Here is a 21,543-nt window from a genome sequence, read left to right on the forward strand (position 1 = left end):
GGAACTTTTCGCACAGCAGTAATATTCAATCTCCTCAGGGAGAAAATCGAACTTCAATTTGAAAAATGCAGTCAGTGGTTTTTTACTGCGGACATAGACAAAGTCATGATATTCTTTAATGTTTGATCAATATTTTCTCATGATTCAAGGTCCATGTATATATAATTTGAAAATTTTTGGAATAAAAAGAGGGTTGAAATAAATAATCGGTGAATAATTGGCACTAAATTATCGAGACGGTCAGATGCAAATGCACGGAGAGAAAATCACAGAAAAATTACTGTACTCCATACAGCAAACGAAGCGCTAGAATATTTCGATATTTTCATGAGCATTGATTAATTTCCTAAGCAGAACCGGAAAATTTCTGGGTCAATGCCAGACAGTTTTTGAGAAGAAGTAATGAACGTGTGTTTATAATTTTAGCGGCTCAATAAGAAAGTTTTCCGAATCATCCCACATGGAGAAAGATATAATCCAAGAATTTCCACTGAGATACAGTTTTCTTGCCGGAATTATATCTCAAATATATTCAACTGACGTTTTGAATATATCGTCAATATAAGCGATGAGATATATCTGGACATATATCTGGATAATTGACATATATTTCTGGATATACATTTTTCCATGTGGGATTATAACAAATTGAACTGTCTGGTCTCAGATATTTTCGATATGCGCCGCACAATTTTTTTTTGAGTCGAACTGTTTAAAATATTTTTAAACAAATTTTAAGGAAATATTATGCAAGTTCACAATATTTATTAATTTGCTCGTTATTTGCGCTCCGATTACAGAAGGACACATCATTTTTCTATATTTTTCACAGTAAAAATTGCTGGAATTTCTCTTCGTGGTGAGGGAATTGAAGTACAATGGGAAAAAATGACTTATGTCAATTAAATTTACTTGATACAAGTAAATTCACTTGACAAATGTGATTTTCGGGTGGTGTACACGGAGAGAAAATTTCCGTAAACATTACTTAACCGTTTGGCAATCGTATTGTGTTTAGGCCATCCGGAAATTACCGTACCGCTCAGGAAAATTTACCAACGACACTGATAGAAGGATTAGGTTAACGTTACACAGCCTCGGCAACTATTACCTAATTACGCAGTTAAATAGCACCAACTGAATCGTGCGGTGACAGTTACCCAACGGTTCATTTGAGAGGTTAGGATTGACCCAAATGGCTGATTAGATAATAGTTACCGGATGGCTAGCTGGTAATGAGAACAGCACAAGTACAGTGTCTTTCTCAACTAGATGGCGCGTTGAGTCAACTGCAATTCGGTAAATATTACCAAAGTTGTCTCAAATGGTTCTCGGTTCGTGTCAGAAAAACAGAAAAATTCAATAAAATCAAATACGGCTAAAATCGGCGAACAGTTGAATTCACTGTTATTGTTGTATTTATAACTAAATGCTCGGTTCCAATCAACAAATAAAACAAAAATTCTCAACCGAATACGACAGGTTTCTATAACCAAATACTTCTATTAGTGTGCTTATTAACTGTTATCTACCCCTTTGAGAAAAAATTACCTTCACTTTTAGGTAATTTTTCTCAAACGACTAGATAACTTTGACCAAGCGGTCGACAACTTTTTTATCATTAAATGACTACTAATTATCTAACCACTCGGGAAAAATAACCTCGAAGGTGTCTTTTTCAGACGGATGGATAACGTTTACTAAGCAGTTGACAAATCCTATTATAAAAAGGATAAACATGGAGAGTATCGAGAGTATTGGTTCAGTCATCTGAGGCGGTCAATTTGAATTTAGAACTCATTTAATGTTTAAATTTTCAATCCTGATTTTTATAATTACAGCGGTAATTTTGTCCGAACGATTAAAACACAAGACGGTTATCAGATAAGTAATTTTTACTGACGTTTTTCGCTCCGATAGGTGGAGATAGTGTTTGTAATGGGATCACCTATAGCGGATAGCAATATGTTCGCCGGTTACGCCTATGCTAGACCTGGGTAACTTGCGTCATAGTATGGGTTGTTGCTGTATGACCGTTATTATCCAGATGCTGTGGTACTGGTAGCCACCTCCCCAATAATTTCCATGTGCAGAAAAGCTGGTGGAATATTGTGCGAAATTGTCGACTCATGGCGCAATACAGAATGAAGTTTATCGCTGAATTTATCAGTGCAAGTATGTCCATCATTTCACCTGTAACAAAATGAAACATATATTTGTCAAATAATTAACTACAAGTGATTTAATGGAGATGGATCTCCAGCAATTATATTTTATATGAGTACATGAAGAGTCGGACGCTTGAAAATAATGGGGTAATTGTGAGGTCGTTCTACGCAAAAATATATAATTATGTTAAAGGATCGCTCTTTGAGCTGAAAATATATCTTACGTGTGTTACATATATATCCTGCATGGAAAATACTATACATGCGAAATTACATCGTAATTATCCGGGTAAAAAAAATTGTAATCGGAATATTTTTTCCAAATTTTCAAAAAATTTCTAGAAAACTTTTCAGATTTTTTTTTTTAAACAAAAAAAAAATGGGAAACAAAACAATCGTATTGTTGGGAAATGTTTTGAAAAATTTTTCAAAAATTTGTTTTGGATAATTTTTTTAATAATTTTCTAGAAATTTTTGCGAATATATATTTTTTTTAATCATACTGTTGTTTTCTTATTTTTTAAATTTTTCAATACTCTCAAAAAATACGCCGTCTACATTAAAAAAAAAATCCTATTTAAATTTTTGAAAAATTTTTCAAAACCTTTCCCAAAAATTAAATTGTTCTGTTTTCCGATTTTTTCTGTGTTAAAAAAAAAATTCTGGAAAGTCTTCCAGAGATTTTTTGAAAATTTGCAAAAAATATTGCGATTACATTTGTTTTTATCCGGGTAACAATTTTTCAATCGTAATTTACGGTCATAATCATGATAAATTACAATCTTGTTCCTATTATAAAATCCTACCTATTATAAAAAGGACAAACATGGAGAATATCGATATCTCGAAAGTCTATTACGCCTTTTCCTCATTGGTTAAGTCGTCTGAGGTGACAAATTTGAATTCGCAACGCATTTAATTTTACAATATTAGAATTCTGAATCATGATGTTTATAATAATGGCGCGCGTTCGCTCTTGCTGTAAATTAAGATTACAAATTTTTTAGTCGAAATTTACGACAATCGTAAGCAGAAATGCAATGATGCTTACACGAGGTAATGGCAACAGCGAAAATTGTTAACTATGGAAAATAGAATATAGCTGGAATATAGGCTGAGTATATGTTTTTCACTCCCTTAGTAGCGAGTGTTATCATGTAATGATGATGAAAAGAGCGATTTCGTAATAATCACTATTTCCGTGGAATCATCCAGATGAATTCCTACATTTCAGCGATCAGTATATATTTTTCACATGGTATGTAATCGTAATTTACGTTTATATGTTTCTTTGTGAAAATGCCTAAAAAATTGATGACTCTCGCAATTTCTAAAATCTCAAAGATATCGTAATTGTGCCGTTAAATATAAAAAAATTATATCACGCTGTTCCATGCATTTACTGCATATGATCATAAGGATAGTGCCTTGGTGCATGATATTTCCAATCCGCAATTCTCCCTCATGCGGGAGTGTTTCGATTTAATATCGGAGATGTAGGTATTAATAAAAAAATTGGAGCGTGCAGTGAGACATTCATTTCGAGAGCAGCAGGAACTAGGGCACAGCTGGTAAACCTTAAAAAGACTGGAGGTTGAAATAGCATATTTCCATACAAGTGTGGAAAAGGGGTTTTTTGGCACGTAGTTTTATAGCACGAGCTAAAAGCTGGTAATATAATCCTTCAAGGTAAACAGAACTTTCCACGAGTATCCGAAAAGTAACTTTTCAGGCGCGCTCTGCTATAAAGTCACTTTCCCGCACATTGTGAGGGAAAATATTGGTCACAACTCATGTGTAAAGTGATTCTTGGTAGGTGGGGTTATACCTCCCAGACGCCAAAAATTACTTTTTCACACTTGTTATCAAATATACTATTTCATACAAAATATTTCAAATAAAAATAAGTGATAGATTGTAATATTTAGAAATTGTTAATGCGAAATCTTTATTATTATAACATTAAGGTAAAATAAGTTGCAGATAATCTAAAAATTCTGGGATATTCGACTGATTCCCAATTTTGAAATCCGTATGATAAATATCGAAAATTTAGGCTATAACTTCGCTGAATTGTTAATCTATTAAAAAATCAATTATTATTCAACATAGAAGATTTAATTTTGCAGTTCATAAATCAATCATAAAGTAGACTTAAAATTAATGTATTAATATATATATTCAAAATATATCCCATACGTGACTGTAGTATATTTATTTTCCAATGTCGTACATCATTTTGATAATCCTTAAACAGATGTTGAAATTTGAATTTCAGTACTTTTTAGTACACATTTCCCATATTGAAAATAACTGATTAATTTATTTATTCAATATTTATTAAATAAAGTATAAAGTACACTTAATGCAAATATATTGTTGATCTTCCGTGTTCAGATAACACTGTGCCTGAAATTTCGAGAAACTTCTAATAGTGCACTACCCAGTGTCACAGATTTTCAAATGACTTCCGTAGAAATACAATGGATGCGTACAGACCCGTTAATTCTGGTCGTCGGCTGGCAATTTGTACTTGCGGATTGGTAGCTAAGCTTGGCCCGATGTTATCATCCCAGGCTTCAACGTCTTGTGCTAGGTCAGGGTTAATAGAACGACTGCTGTGCTTGCATTGCCGTCCCCTTCCGCGGGTATATAACTCAGAACGCGCAATAAAATCCATTCCGCAACACTTGAAATTTTTTAATGAACACTAACCAGAGCAAAAAAAGAACATGACCGGAAAATTGTGAGAATGCACTGGGACGTTGTCCAAAGTACGATCCAACCAAAAGTACAACCAAAGAACGTAGACTAGAGAAAACGAATTGCTCACGTCCGGTCATCACGAAAAAGTTCGCAGGTGCAACTCATTGCATGTAGAGAGAAATAACCAAAAGAAATTACGGAACGATACCGCAAGCGAGAATGATTTTGGGCGAATTTCTATAGAAATATAAGAGAAAAATCTGAAACGTTCAGTTCTGTCTTTCACTTTCCGTCCTGTCACTAGAAGAGAACGAAAAATTTCTGTAATCATTATGTTCAAGAATTTTTCCGTAATATTTTATATGTTTTACGTGGTCTCTCGTGTATTTTTTTCCAACGAATAACACTTCCATCAGAGCCATTAACGGTCATGAATTAGAAGAAAATTAAATTAATTGTCTTTAATTTTGCCAACGTTTCGAACATTATGTGTGCTGCTCATCAGGGCAATATTTATTTCTGTTAAAAAATAAAAATACAGAAACTAATTAGTCATAAAGAAAGCTATTGCAAATTCTTAATCTAAAAACCAAGATTTTTAATCAACAGAAATCAATGAGACGTCAGAAAAATACCAGGGAATTCTACCCTTAAAGAAGAACATAAGAAATTAGTCATTTTCATGTATTCATACATCTAATTCTAGTTAGAATTATTCATAACATAAAAAACCAACAATTGCATTTGATTAGAATTAAGGGGAAACAATTATGGATATCCTGAAAATTAATGTTTATTTTAAAGTTATCTAATCATAAATCATTAAGTACCAATTAAAGACAATTAATTTGATTTTCCGCTAATTTGTGACCGTTAGTAGCCCTGAGGAATGTGTTATTCATTGTTAAACAAGAAAAGGTTGAAAATGGTCTTTATTAGGTAATTTTTACTGGATTTTTCGAGCAAGTATACGTAGGAGAAATAATGTAAATGTTTTAATGTGTAAATATTAAAAAACATATCATGTACAAGTATAAGATTATGAACAAATACATGAAATATACAATGACAATTTAAAGGACTTATACCAAGGCTTGAACATTTCAGTAAATAGACATAAAAAACTAGAGGAAAAATGTACGCGAAAATTCGCGTCGAGGTAAAGTAAACTCGATTTAACTCAGCGATCCCGCACAAAATGTAAGTGCCAGTACCGGATATTTCTCTGCCAAATGCATCCATTTGATGCGTCACATTAAAAAAAAAAAAACTTTTCTCACGCTAGACAAAGTTTCTCCCGTTGGCATTTGATTTTTTTCACAGCGAATCCTTCCGTATTTTTGTTTTCACGTGTGATATTGAATAGCTGTAGGACATATTTTCAATTCCATTCATTTTTCAATAGTGCCTGACAAAAACTTTTAGCCATAGAAAATCATCCGACATTGTAGCTCCAAGAACTCGTTTTGTCCCATCTCTGCCAATGCATACGTGCAGTTTATCTGAAGTGAAAAATATTCATGACGAAAATTGAATTTTCATGAGGCAATGCGATCGCAGACTGTCTGAACTGAATGATTTTGCTCGCCGGTTATGTAAATAGGTGATAGAGTACTTTGAGTAATCTTTTAAACATTCCCATGATATTGGCTGTCAAATTTTTCTCCAGTTTTTATTTTTACAATCCAATTTTCAGTTGTACAAGATTGATTATATATTGATTGATTTTGTCACTGATTGATTATTGGTACAAGCGGAGATCGACTGATCTCTGACTTTTTTCGCATGCTCTCATCGATTCATCGATTCATCAATATAATTGATTCATTTATTTATAAATATCTAATGTGGAATATTTTATACTCAAGGTTTAATACACAATATTATATAGAAAATTGTATAATTATGATATTATGTATTTATGTTGATGTAAGCACATTAATCGATAGATTTTTTTTAATTTGTCGATTTTGTTATCACATGCGGAGATCAATTGACGATAAAATTGACGATATAAAATTGCCTCTGTTGGATCGATTCATTTGGCCTTTGAGGACAAATTGATTGTTGCGTGAAAATCAGCTAATTGAAGTTGAATAATGTTGGAATCTTTGAGATCCTCCATTGTTGTACAAAAACTACTCGACAAAGACTTCTGACATACTGGAAAAATAGTCACAGACAAGGGAGCAGTTTACAATTGTTTAATTTTTCATTTTCTAGAATGATTTAATCCTGAACATCTGTTGAAATTTGAAAAAGGACTGTATTCTTTAGTGTCATAAACATTAATTTTTATTCTTGTTTTTCATTCAGAATTTTTGCCATGGTCAGTCTCAGTCTCTTAACTCTTCTCTAGTAAAGATGTGCCTTCCTCGTGTTAATAAAGAATACTTCCTTGAAATATTAAACGGCTTCGTAAAAATTATTTATTCACTTGCACTCATATTCCAATAAACAAAATAAAATTTATTCAATTTATTCAAAATATATATTATTCATACGAGAATATGTTAGATATAGCTAATCATATATGTAAACACATATTTTACATAAATATATGTAAGTACATATATTACACACATATATGGCATTCATATTTTTCCGTGAAGGAAGTGGTCCAAAATATAATTTAGTGTCGAATTTTGCAAATTTAAAGATCACACGCGTCAAACGCAACGCTATTTTTGAGAAAATGTTTCCAGGATTACTTGTTTGTAGGGAATTATATGGAAAAATCCGAATCGTTTTGAATTATGCGATCGGTATTCGTCTGATTATTTTTCCAGCCGCAATGTCAATTAATAGAATTGTATCCAGCCATAGCTAAAATCAACAATAAAAAATACCATTATTTTGCTAATATAAATATCAGTAAATGGAACTATTAAACCAACACGAATCATAATCAATGCAAAAATAGATAATGAATTCCCAACCAATCATAAATTTAATAGAAATGTAAATAGTTCTCACATCAGTAAAATCAAAATTTAGAATTTTCATTACTGGATGGGTGTTCAATCGATATTACTCTATATCTATAATTAATCTACACCAACTAATAAAGATTGTTATAAAGTAAAATAAATTCAAAATATTAACACAAATTTTAACAAGAATTATTTTAATACAGATGCCGTCTCGTTGTAGGGCCCAGAGTCTTTTTAACGGATAATTCCTTGGTAATTTTTTCTGATATAGATGGTATATAGAAAACACATGGAAGCCGAAGTGTCCGAAAATAAAAAAGAGTTTAAAGTAATTATCTAAATCCGATCCAGAACGATCAATGGTCTGAAAAATAATTGCTGACAAAAGTAAATACCTGAATCAAGTATATTTTATACCTGATCGTAGTATATTCATAGCTGCTATTAGAATCACGAGCAAATCAATTCTTATAGTAATTTATGCTAGGACTGAAAAGTATTTTGCGAACGTATATTGCCAAATATGTGTATTTGATTAATTTATACTTTAAGAATGGAAGAGGAGAAGAGTACAATCATGGAGAGAAATATTCAAGAAAAATTTCAGAACTATTTCTAATTTTTGAAGTATATAAATTCAAAAGGTGAAACCTACGTGCCACATAGTAATTCCGGGGAATTTGATAAAGGGTACTGAGCGGTGGTCATTTACCTTCAGTTTTGACATTATTCTTTCTGCCAGCATCACCAGAATGTTCAATTACTCCATCATTTCCAGTGAGATGTTCAATATGTTTAATCAAATGTAAATTCTACCTGAGGTAGTCTGGACTGAATGTATTCCATGATTGAGTTGGTAACGTAACGTGGGAGCCAACCAATCTAATAACGTAGAGTAATTCGAGTATCGTTCGATGAATTGAATTAAAAGGTGCAAGAGAGATATTGGGAGAGTGAGAAGAAACGAGATAGTAGTGAACGACTAGGGCAGAGTAAGTATTTCCTTTCGTTACTTTTTATATACCGGTACATAAAATGGGACCACCAGTATGAAAGACAAGATGAGCTGGAGAAGTCAGAGGGATATATCTGCCCTCTTTTAGTTCCCCCACTTGAGACGACGATCGATGCTGGGTTTCCGTCGATTTTTTAGACTACTCGAGAGCCCACAACGAGGGAAAAAGGAGAAGCCAAAGAATGGAACAAAGTCAAGTAGAAACGGTTAACGCGTTCGGTAAGTTTTTAGAAACCACTGATTGCAGTGAGGGGCGGAGATAATCCTCTTCTTTGAAAATTCGTGACATTGACTGGTGATCGGAAATCTCGTACCTTATTACTCGGTTTTATTCTGTCCCGATGAATCTTAAGGAAACACGGCATTCCTTCTTTCACTACTTTTACACCGAGAGATGGTGTAGTACGCAGTTTCGCTTTGAACATTTAGAAATTGAAATTTTATGGCTACTGCTACCCCTTTGCTGCCCAAATGAGACTGCTCGTTTACACTGACGAAGAGAGTATTTTCCCAAGGATTCATTTATTCGAAAAAAGTACAGGAGGAGAAAAATATTGGAAAATGTACGTAAAAACTTCCGTAAAAATTTATGTGTCAAAAGTAAACGTGGGGCGAAATATAAAATCGGAAAAAGTGCCAATCATTCAGAACATTTTACCACTCGGTCAGTAAAAACTCATCTTTAGAGGTAGAAAAATTATGGTATTCAGTTCCGGAAATTTTGCCGAATTGTTTCGTAATTTTTCCGCAAACTTTTTTTTTCAATAATAATAATGGAGGCACAGGATATTTAATTAATAAATGATTTGATTGGATTAAAACTTCAAAAATTAACTGTAATGTTTTTTTATCCTTCCGACAATAATAATTTGCCAGGTGACGTGATTCGAACTTGGACAATGATTCGCGACCGGGTATAACGAACAGTCGTAGACGGAGAGAAAAATCTATGAATTTTTTATTGTGATTCCGACAAAAATTACTGTGCTGCCTTACAATCTAGGTGTAAACTGCAGGTCTGAGAAAAATTACTATGCCATGCAGTATCATTTCTTCATCGGCCGAGCAAAACTTCGTTATCGGCCAAATAAAAATTCACAGTCGTCGCAACAGTTACCATTGTTAAATTCAACTTCGGCAAGAATCGGAAACATTTGACGTTCATGGCTAACCAATCATATTGGGTTAAAAAATGGTTGGAGAAAATGCTGTGTAGCACAGTAAAAATTAAAAGAGAGCACAATAAAAAATACCGATCTGGATAGGAATTTTTTAAGGATTTCTATCAATTTTTCTTTCAAACTCAAACAAAAAAATGATAGACCTTCAAATTTTATAGTGCTCTTTAGTAAATTTTATGGAGCCACACATGATTAATTATGGAATGTATAAGAACATTTGACATATTGATAGTAATTTTTATTTGTGAATTAAAGAAGTTCTAGTATTCTAGCATTTTGCACCACGATTGTAGTGCTCGGCACAGTAATTTTTCTTGGACTTTTTTCTCCGTGTACCACCAGCGCTGTCTATGAATTTTTCAATTCGGCCACGTAAAAATTACGGTACGTCACATAAAATTTAAATGAAAGTGGATAATTTTTACGTTACTCGGAATAATTTTTACCGGAACTGTGGTAAATTTTACAAGTTCGTAAGAAATTACGGAACAGTTACGTAAATTTTCCAGAGCAAATAATAAAATTTACTGTTCGTCTCTCATTTTTTCCCAAATTTTCCCGTAAAAAACAAGGAAATGACACTCCAGCCCACGATTACTTGATTAGTCACGTAATTTTTCCTGTGATTTTCTCTCCATGTAAATATATTTTGATAAAAATCTTATTTCTCTAGGTGATTAGGTCATTTATTCGAAGGAAGTAAGTATATTTTGATAAAAATCTCATTACTCTACGTGATTCCGATTAGGTGGTAATAATGATGGTCATATTACTCTTGCGTATGGGAATTTATGTTAGGACCTTGAACAAACCTATAATCAATAATTAGCAATATTGACGAATTCTGTTTATTTTTTTCATTTTGGAAATTCGTTATTAAAGAAAACTAATATTGCTACGAATAATAATTACTCATTCAAACTTCTTGCCAGCACCAAATGTCCGCCTGTAAAAAATAGTTGTTTATTATAAAAGCGGCAAAATAATTGGAAGTTCTTTGGAAAAATCTGAAAAGTAGTGATGGCGGTGAGAAAATTCCCATAATTTATGCAGTGTAAAACATATAAAAATGATTGAGCACCCGTAATCACGACACGGATTATCCGAACAAAGCAATGAATGAAAGAATAAATATGTGATGGAATATTTCGAAATAACAAGTGGGCATGTTTCAAAAAAAAAGAAAAATTGTTCGGGACGTGATAGGTTTTGGTGTTGTAAACAACAATAAAATTATTAATAGAATGGATCTACGCAATTGAAAATAGCGAAAATAGCTTTCACTCGTGTTAGAAATGACATCATCATAAAATCAAGTGTTTCTGACACAGAAGTATGAATAGAAGCGAAGAAAAACAATAGGATGAACCACTGTTTTGCATGTAAAAGTGTGTATTGGAGAATATTGCTACGATTTACATGATTTTCATGAATAAAACAGATGCTGATAGAAGCTTTTTCGTTCTGGAACTTCAAAGGCATACAAAAATACGGCGTTATTCAAAGTCTCGATACATCGACAAAGTACTGAGATTTATGAATTCAAAGGTAAAAACTTGATCATATTGATGACTTAGAATATACCATGGAGATCATGTTTTTTGTCGATTTCTTTGTTCTCATGCATTTCGATAATATTTTTCTCCACTGAATATTAATGGCGATTGTTATATACAACGGGTCTTTTCGTTTTGTCCGAATTTCAAAGTTCTATCTTGACTATGTATGCCTTTCCATTGTTGAAACTGACGGACAAAGCCAAACACGTCGAGGCTTTCTCAAAATGGTATCAAGCGTCCTAAATACATAAACCTAGCTCGTCGATAGGCTACAGATTTGTCCAGAAGTTTGATTATATTGAAGGTATATCTAGCTGCAGCATGATGCATCCAGAAACTTTAATATTGATTTTTTAGGTTTTTTAAATACTGAGTATATACCGTTTTATAGTCTCGTAGAGATGCGGAGTCGATTTATCGTCTTCGGGTACACGAAAAAAAAAATACTTGCATCAAATCTATTTTCAACTTCGAGATGTTCAAAATTCTTCCGTTATTTATGAAAAACTTTGGGTGCATTTATTGAACATGAATGATTCTGCGGTCGTTACTGGATTCATGATCAAGATACGTGAAAGCGTATGTCCTAGGTTAACGTTTTGGAGATGCTATCGCGTATATTATACGCTCGCACCCTCGCCCTCTACTACCACCGTCACTTCATAATTTTTTCATGAAGAAACCATGACGAAAAATTGAAAACAATCTTTGGATTCTTAATAATTCGTAGATGAACTCTCCAGTGGTATTTTTATTTCAACTTTTATTTGCATCAATAAAGATATTGTCCTCTACAATGGGCGCAAGATCTCCTTTTGCCGATTTTTATTATCTCCACTCACTTTGCGAGTTTCCGGTTTTTATGAGCTGGTAATCGCTACTAGACTATGCTTTTACATCTATATATAGTGAGCAGTTGAGTATTTTTTATATGTTGGTAATGCCCTACATCAACTGTCGCCGATCTCGAGTCAGGCACCCCGAGACGAATATTGAGTCTCTGGCGCGGGGCATCAAAGTATCCGTCTCCGAAAGTCTCTCTCTGCGCCACGAGAGAAATTATTGGGAGACCCCTACCTTTCGGAGGAGGTCCAAGTATTTATAGGAGAGTCCGACCCTCTCAAATGCTTTAATTATTAATTATTTATTGATAACTTCGCCAATTTGAACGGTTGGAGATAATTACGTACTAATATATGCGTCATTAATCAATCTAATCATTATTATGAAAGTTGAAACACAAAAATGAAGTTCGCCCGAGTCGAAATATCTCGAAACGCGTAGGAGTAATTCATCATTGGTCGAGTCGAACGGCGAAATTCAAATTCGGCGCACTGTTGCGGCCTCCGGGCGGCTGGACGATTGATTATTTCCCAAAACGCGACCCCCAAGAACTAACTTGATCGCGACCAGTTACGTCCAAACGGAGACCAAAGTAAAGTGGGATCGTATTGTGTGGGATAAAACACTAAAGTGTACCATGCTAGGTTACGCAGGAATTCTAAATAGGGAAAGGATCACGCAGAGAGAGAGGGAAAATCCTTCTACTGATTAATTTAGAGATGTTTATTGGGGTACCAAAAACACAGGATTGTTACAAGAATCCAAGATAAAACCACTCAATATGATAGGAGAGATAGGTAAAACCGAGGTGAAGGAAGAATTCCAATTGATTCAAGACTTACAGTTGATGATAAAGGGGGGGGGGGGGGGGTAGAAGGTGCGATCACTCAGTCGCGTCGAGGGCAGACTCGGCGGTTCCCTCGAAGGTTGAAGGGGTAGCTCTCAATGATTTCTTGAAGAGGAGATGATTCTCGGGGTGTGAAAGTGAGATCGGTGAACTTGGAGATTCGTTGCGATGGTCTAGGTGTTCAGGGCGTTCACCTGGCAGGTGAGAAGGTGCCGAACCGGAGGTTCGGGCAGCGAAAAGGCAGGCCCCAATCTTCCGTCAGACCAGGGGTAGCGGGTCGCCTTCTCGTGGACTTCAGATGTCGGGTCACTTTATGGCTCGCTCGGTTTTCATTCACCAACAAAGCGAACGCTTAGTGCAGCTTTGTTACGATCTTTTGAGGCTGGACTATGTCGGTGGGTCGGTTAGCAGGTACTTGTCGCTCCGTACAAGTGTTGCCTTTTAAACCTGGAATGAATGAGTCCAGGGGAGTCCTCATTGCTAGTTTGATTTCTTCTTGCTTACGCAGCTCCGGCGTGGCAATTTCTGAAGTGGGTTGGCTCAACTAGTCTGCAATAGACTTACGCAGCTCAGGCGTAATTGTTAATGAAGACGGCCTCGTCTCGTAGGTAGGACTCCGCTTCCTCGAGGGTAGCTTGGCTGATGCAGGTGAAGACTAGCGATGAACCAACTTGGCGAATCAAGATGATGACACAAGGAAACTGAAGTGACAGACTAAGGTATTCGAAGTGAAGTGCCGTCAAGTCAAGTAACAAGTGAAGAAGAAGTAGTCTTCGCGGGTTGTGGCGGGATCATATATACCCTTGGTGGCGATCATCCCCCACCTAGGCCCGCGACCGCTATTTTACAGAGGAATCTCTCGATATGCCGGGATTAGGCACTCATCATGGCGGTCCTCTTCCGGGAATTCGGGAGTTCGTTGTCTTGTTCCGAGAATCGGGAAAACCGTTGACAGTTGCGATCGTGGCTCAAGTGGTGTGATCTCCGTATTCCCGATTTTTACGACGTCTCGGCCTATCAGCGAAGTCCAGTTGATTTTGGGTCCATTGTGGGAGAGGGGTTGCGCTTCCTGTCACTCACCTGTCGGTTCTAGGGGGCCTTTCAACGGCGGGGGTTGTTGCAGGACGGTCGCTCCCTCCTTGGGTTGGACGCGTCTCAAATCCGCAGCGGGGCGTTTAACCGTAATGCGTCTGGTGCCGGGCACCATGTCTTTGTTTTGCGGACCGTCGTGGCGCCGACTTGGCGACATAATTCTCATTAGGCTGACGTTTACAACCTGGCTTACTGGAGGGGGCGAGACGTCTCGTACCGTTTCCAGGTTTCAACCTGGGTCCAGGGGGGTGCAACTCCTGTGTACGAGGGGCATGAGTCATCCCTCGCTTGGTGGTAGCTGGACGTCCTTCCAAGTTCCAGCCCAGGGGTTATATCTCGGTTTCTGGGAATTGCTTCCGATAACCGGGAGGATTCTTAGTACTGGGGCACTTGATTTCGCATTCACCTTTTCAGTAACAGAAGAGGGGGGGAGGGAGTGAGGCCGCCTGAATCATCACCCTATTGTTCAATCCGCGCAGCTTCTCCCAAAAACCGTTGGTGAATTTCAAGATTACTGGAAAGGTCAAGAAAAACAGCGGGATCCGCGACACCTCCGGGGATGAAGAATTTGCAAAGTCCTCTTTGCAATAGCAGAACTTGATGTGTTAACTGAGTGATCGTTGGGGGGGTTACTTAATGCTAAAAAATTTAACAATTTTTAAACTATTCCTTCTCCTTAATTATTTACTTCATGCTGGGCGCATTATCCTTATAACATTAATTACTAGCGTCGTTGGGTTTATCTTGGTTTTTCGGTTGAACATAGTGGATTTTACATAAAAGCATAATTACATAATTTTTCATTCATCATTCAGTCATACATTCTACTTGTCACAACAAGCGTATTCTTTCTTCTTTTCTTTACAGGGCTTAGTTGTGAATTCTTCAGCGCACATTACAATTCATATTTAATGGGTTAGCCCCATCTTGTTATGATTGGATTACGCAATTAAGGATCCTAGTCCCATTCGAGGATAGGCACAGTACCACTCTTTCGCAGAGGACGGTCATTCGTCCTCATGCCAATCCTTATTTCTAGGGACACTCTCATGCAAAATGATATGATATGTTTGCGTGACACTAAAAGTTGCCGATAAACTTTGCACATTTTTGTTTCGTCGCGACTTGGGCCGAACAGCTCGATTTATTTCTTGGGTGTTCGAAGGGGTAGTTCCCTTTTGTAAAACGCATGCAAAATGCTGATAAATTATCTTACTTACTAGGGCTCTAATTTCCAAAGGTCTTATTCGACTGCGGTATAATTAATACAGAGTTGATTTTCAATGAACGGTAGACACTAGATTTCACACTCGAAATGGCTCCTGTGAGTCCTGTTTTACTTCTTCATTACGTTCTAATTTGTCGCTTTTAGCAATGTTGAGTTTTTGTTTGGCAGGGTCATTGCTACCAGTGGGAGATACGGGAGGCAAGGGTCGGACAAGACGTGGCTTGCGAGGAATAGAATTGTTCAGGTTGCATAATCGGTGGATTTTCCAACACCAAAGGTTCGGGTTCTGGACAGGTAGTTGAAAGGAAGGTAAAACTCAATGTTCGTTGGGGTCTGGTTCCCTGCAGGTGTTCGAAATTTCTGAAGGGTGACTCCTCCACTTGACTTTCATTGTCCGGGTTTTCTGGTTCCGCATTGAACCAGTGTATAGGAGGGATTTCCTCACTCGTAGCGTTACACCTTAATCGTCTAATAATAGTGGGTAGTCTTGTACACAAATATAAACAAAATACGATGACAAGGTTGGCGAGGATAAGAATTTTCAAAGGTGAGTCGATTTCCTCTCGGATTACAGATGTTGTTAGTTGATGAGTTTTTTGAGTGAAATTACGTCTAATTAAATCTAAGGGGATCGTTTTTGTAGTAGTACGTTTTTGTGTAGACAATTTAGTTCCGCTTTCATTGAGGTTTTTACACTATATAACCAGTGTCCAGGTCGACGAAGGGGTATCCAATAATCTGTTGGTGCACCCGTGATGATGACATTACAGGACAGTAAGGTTACGTTGCTTAGCATACGATACAAGGCGATCTCACATGGTGTATTACGTGTCATCATATGAAGGATTTTGGGAGGTAGACAACTGCGGTAATCCCTCGCCCTTTTACAGGATTTAGATAGATACTCATGAGTAATAAATGAGAACCGTACCCCGTTCGCGGATATCCATAAATATCTGGCTGAGGGCACTACGTACGCGTACACCTCGGTCTTGTTACCAAGACGTTGCAGGACGGGATGTGAGTGGATTTGATACACTTTTTCTGGTGTATCTCTTATCAAATATCAATCTTTGTGATGATGATGACACGACCGTCTTTCATGACCTGGTCGGTCTTCGTTATTTCTCTTAATTGTAACAATCCTACACCGTCTCTAGGCAAGGGAATGAACGCACTCCCTTCTTCGGTTGACAGTTCGGCTAGAGTCTCTCGAAGTGATGTAGGTTTGAAGGTATAAGCATAAATTAGTCCGAGTTTCGCGTCTTTTATAACGTCGAAGACCGTACTCATTAAATTGTTTCGCGCTTCGGCAATAATTGGTAAGACTTTCGTGATATTATTACTGATTTGGTCCTTCTCTTTGACTGATGATTCGGCTATTGTTCCTTGAAGGTTTTCATATTGGACGCGTGGATTCGTTATTGCTTCCGAATGGAAGCTTTGTAATCGCCCAAATTTAAGATTCCCATTTTTTGTCATATGTCAACTTAATATGACCCAAGGAATTCGAAAATGCAATTTTTCGACCGTGTCCGAATGTATATGTATATGTGTATATGTGTGTGTATGTGCTATTTTTATTTCATTTATTTTTTTTTATTGCTAACCCGCATCTCTAGCCAATTGCATCTTTTTCTATTCAAATTTAGGTCTCATTGAACCCTATCTATCGCCATCAATAGAAATTGATTTTATTCAACCGTTTTTATAATTTTTACATTTTTCGAAAATTCGGTTTTTTCACGATAGCTCAAAAAAAAATCATCTGAAACCATTAAATCACCACTTAAAAAATGTGTCCTGATCTGCACTTGACCGAGTTCGAAGATGAAGGTCACAGCAATAATCATTCTCTTAATCTCTGTCAAATTGCTTTTTTTTAAAAGAATACTAGGGCCATATTCCTAGAAATTTACTTATCTCATATAATCTTTTTTTTCAATTTACAATTGATTTGAATTTAAAATGTCCTGTTAAAATAAGCATATGTTATATGATTTTTAAGTTTATTATATTCGCTTTCAAATGGTTGGTGTTTCGTCCTCGAAACTTGATCCGCATTCAAGTTATAATTTTCCGAATATCGCAATAGAGTCACATTGCATCTTTTGTTATGTTTCACGCTCAATCGTATAATACACATATAAAGACCGGCAAGGATTCGAAATTGCAGGTTCGAACACAATACCATATTTATCACAAAAATTCAATTTTATATTTGTAAAGATTTTCCATTGTAATTTTCTTTTAAGGATGAATTACAATGGAACGTCAATGTGCATCACTTCAAATTGTTTCTTCAAAGTTGTAGGCTATGATTTTTATGATTTTTTTTCACCACACCACAAAATTAAGATAATGGTAGTCGGTATGTGTGGAATCCGAATTGAAATTGATTATTCATAATGCTGGGATTCGTTATTTTGTAGAGGTAAGCAAATTCTATATTTCGTTGTTAATTAACTTGAGCACATGACAAAAAACGTCGATAAGAAGTGAGCGAAAATGAAACCATTTTTTTATATTTGAATGCTCATAATTTAAAAATCAAGTAAAATGATAAAATGATACTACATATATGCAATATATCGTCAGATGAGCAGTTGAAAATAGAACCTGAATCAAAATTCCAGAGCGTTACAGGACATACCATTTCATGTTTAAATGTTCGGGAATCAAAGCATAGTCCAAACCGCGAACTAAAAGTAGTCTTATATGATAGGGCATTCTCCTAGCATTCAAATGATGGTAGATACCCATAATGTTTCATTAGCTGAGATTCTGAAAATACCCTCAAAAGAAAATGTGCGAGCGTAACGTGACATGACATTTCATGTCCATTTTAATGTTTAAAACGCTATAAATTCCGTACGGGTTAACATACGGGGCTGAAATAACAACCATTAGAAAGCAAATTTCATAAGCTTCAAAATGTTATACAATATGTATTCCTCAAAATAGAGGGTTTAGAGAGGAAGTGTCGGCTGACTCAGAGTGACAACGAGTTTTTTAATAGGGATATTTCAACGATTTCTGCGCATATCAGTCAGGAGATACATACAATTATAGTTGAAAAACTTTATTTAAGTTTTCATTTCAGAGCAATACAAAGTTTAGCACTCTTATCGATGACGGGTTGAGGTAAAAAAAACAAAGGCAAGAGAACATTTCGAATGAGAGGCTGAAGAATAGTTCTCTCTTAGTCATCGTTATAGGAGAAAAATATGATGATTACCTTCTTCTCTCTCATTGAAATAGATTCCAGAGACATGAATGCGCTGCCCTAAGTTAGTAATTTTGGATTAATGCTAAATCTATTATAGTCGAGTATATCGGGAACAAATTCATTTCTTATATTGAAGAGCACATGAATTTAAAAATAAGTGGGTTTGTTAAATTAGACGTAGCATTGATAGAACAAATTGTCAAGATTGGCAAAAAAAAACTAACATTATGAAAGAGAAATGCTAATTTCAGACGAGAGGGTTGAAGGAAAGAAAAGAATGGATACCGATGGAATGCAAATGGAAAATTAGAGGTTTTAGCGATTCGTTACATTATTCCCTCCTATGAAAAAAAGATTGCCGTCTCGACAATCAAATAAAATTCTTGTTATGAGCAACTGCAATATCGGTTTCAAGGAAAAATTGAGATTTGAGTTACCTGGGGCCCATAACCCATGTTCTCTTTGAAAACCCAGACGGAAAATGAATAAGAGAATAGGACTAGATTCAAATGAAATTGTCAGAGTCGGGAGCTTGGATGAAGTTGAGGTTTTTGTCGTGGCAGGTGGGGTTTTGGAAGATCTTGATCAGTTAATCTGAAAAAAGGAGATAAAACTGGACAGAATCAAGTCTAATAAAAGGGAAAGGAGTTTATGGAAATGAAAACAAAAATTCACTGAAAGAATCAATGAGAATTGAGAAGTTATGCGTAATCACTATTTCAAGAGTCTTTCCCTGAAAAATAAAAAAAAATAATAATAATTAATGAATCGATTGTGAAACATGGACAGACATAGATCGCAGAATAATGATCTAGGTAAATGTCTAGAAAAGAATGTAAACACAGCTGATTACGGGTGATTTGAATTCGCGTTGAAATTTCGGGTTTATATTATTTGGTGGCCCTTTTCTAGACATTTACCATGATCTAATATGTCAAATCAAAGGGATGAGGCTCCAATTTTGATAGAAATTGGATGAATTTGCCATATTATAAATGTGGATTGCTTTGGTTTAAAATGTGGAGATCTTTGAATGTGATATTGAATAACCATTCGGAAGCATATTGCTAATTTATTAGCAAAGACACCTATATAATATGCGATATAAGATCAATTCTCCACTTGTTTTTTATTACTTCCTTCGAGTGAAAGGGAGAAGAAATGAGAGGAACAATTTTAAGATTCTCTGTAGAGTGGGTTTTTAGGAAGGATGAGCGGTTTTATCTTGGATTGATATAATAATCCTGTGTTTTTAGTACCCCAATAAACATCTCTAAATTAATCAGTAGAAGGATTTTCCCTCTCTCTCTGCGTGATCGTATCCCTAATTAGAATTCCTGCATAACCTAGCATGGTACACTTTAATGTTTTATCCCACACAATACGATCCCACTTTACTTTGGTCTCCGTTTGGACGTAACTGGTCGTGGTCAAGTTAGTTCTTGGGGGTCGCCTTTTGGGAAATAATCGATCGTCCAGCCGCTCGGAGGCCGCAACAAAATTTTGGCGTCCGAACAGGGACTTGATTGTTATAAAACGGGGAAATGATGGGTTTACGCTCGGGACGAAAACTCGGGGGAACGAAGAAGAAGAAGGAAAGCAAATCTAGAGTAAAGGCTAGCAGTGAAAACGAACTTCCCCAAAAAATGGCTCTTCTCGTGCTATTAGAATCTAATAATGAAAATATTGGACCTTTCAGCGACGGAGACACGACGGGACGCTTGTCTCCGCCTCGCATTCACGAGGAAGAATCCTCTGATCAAGATGATCTTACTTTACAAACTATTGTGTCAAACTCATACGTCCATTTCGAAAACACGATAAATAATAAATTAGACAACGTCGCTCCCACGACAAGTATACCGGGAATTAAAACTACGCCTCTTACAAATACGGGCGCGATCCCTAAAAGAGTTGAATTCTCCAACACTATGATGGATTCCAGAGCGCTTTTGCGTAACGATGCGTTTCTAGAACAATTAAGAAATAATGAAAGTATTCCAGCCGAACAGTTGAAAATTATGAGAAATTTTATCCAAATCGAACGAAGCGCGATAACAGAAGTTTATAGTGCCGGAGTCCTTCCCCAAGTTGACGAACAATGCAACGGATTCCTCGGACCGAACGCTAAACAGACTGAAACGCGGAACCGCTCGGGACGGTTTCTCGAAAATGACCATAAAGCATTAGAATTCCCACAAATAATGGGACCCAATCCGCCACCTAATGTAAATGCCCCTCTGGCATCTAGCCGTTTGGAAGTAGTACCGAAATTACCAACGTTCGCACCCCCGCAACCAATAGAACCTTCCGCTAACGCAAGGACCATGACAAACACAAGTTATCCATGCCCTCACGATAACCCACAGAAATATGAGTCGGAGCTGAATAAAATTCCCTTTGCCAGCCCGATCATTTCACAAGCATTCTCGGATAGAATTAATTCACTTGCGATAAACCCCACGGTAAACTCTATCAAGACTAGTCAAGAAAAAACACCCGAAATGACGCGAAAAAGCAACCCCGTAACGACGGTAATTCAGCAAGCAGTGACGCTAGTTCATATGCTCCGGTAAAATCACACCCAAGTAAACTAAATCACGTGAACAGCCAAGCTTTTAAAACCGCTCGCTCATTTTTATCCACTTATCCATTTGAGACCCCCCAACGGGTACACACGGTCCAGAACGGAGGATCGAGAAATCGGAGACAGGAGTATAGCTTATTCCCTCCCAAAACGCC

At 36.3% G+C, this 21,543-nt stretch overlaps 1 protein-coding gene across 2 annotated transcripts in view; it reads right to left on the minus strand.

Moving 5' to 3' along the window:
• Positions 1–1,894: 1,894 nt before the first annotated feature.
• The window catches only part of LOC105263050 (FMRFamide receptor-like), a 117,110-nt gene continuing 97,461 nt past the window's right edge, over positions 1,895–21,543 (minus strand). For both annotated transcript variants that reach the window (XM_011299014.1, XM_011299013.1), the window contains one exon: positions 1,895–2,193. In XM_011299014.1, the coding sequence (XP_011297316.1) occupies positions 1,988–2,193 (206 nt within the window). In that variant the 3' untranslated portion in view covers positions 1,895–1,987. The remainder of the gene's footprint in view (positions 2,194–21,543) is intronic.

This window comes from Fopius arisanus, unplaced genomic scaffold (genome assembly GCF_000806365.1).
Source record: "Fopius arisanus strain USDA-PBARC FA_bdor unplaced genomic scaffold, ASM80636v1 scaffold00012, whole genome shotgun sequence".
In the NCBI taxonomy this organism is placed as follows: Eukaryota; Metazoa; Arthropoda; class Insecta; order Hymenoptera; family Braconidae; genus Fopius; species Fopius arisanus.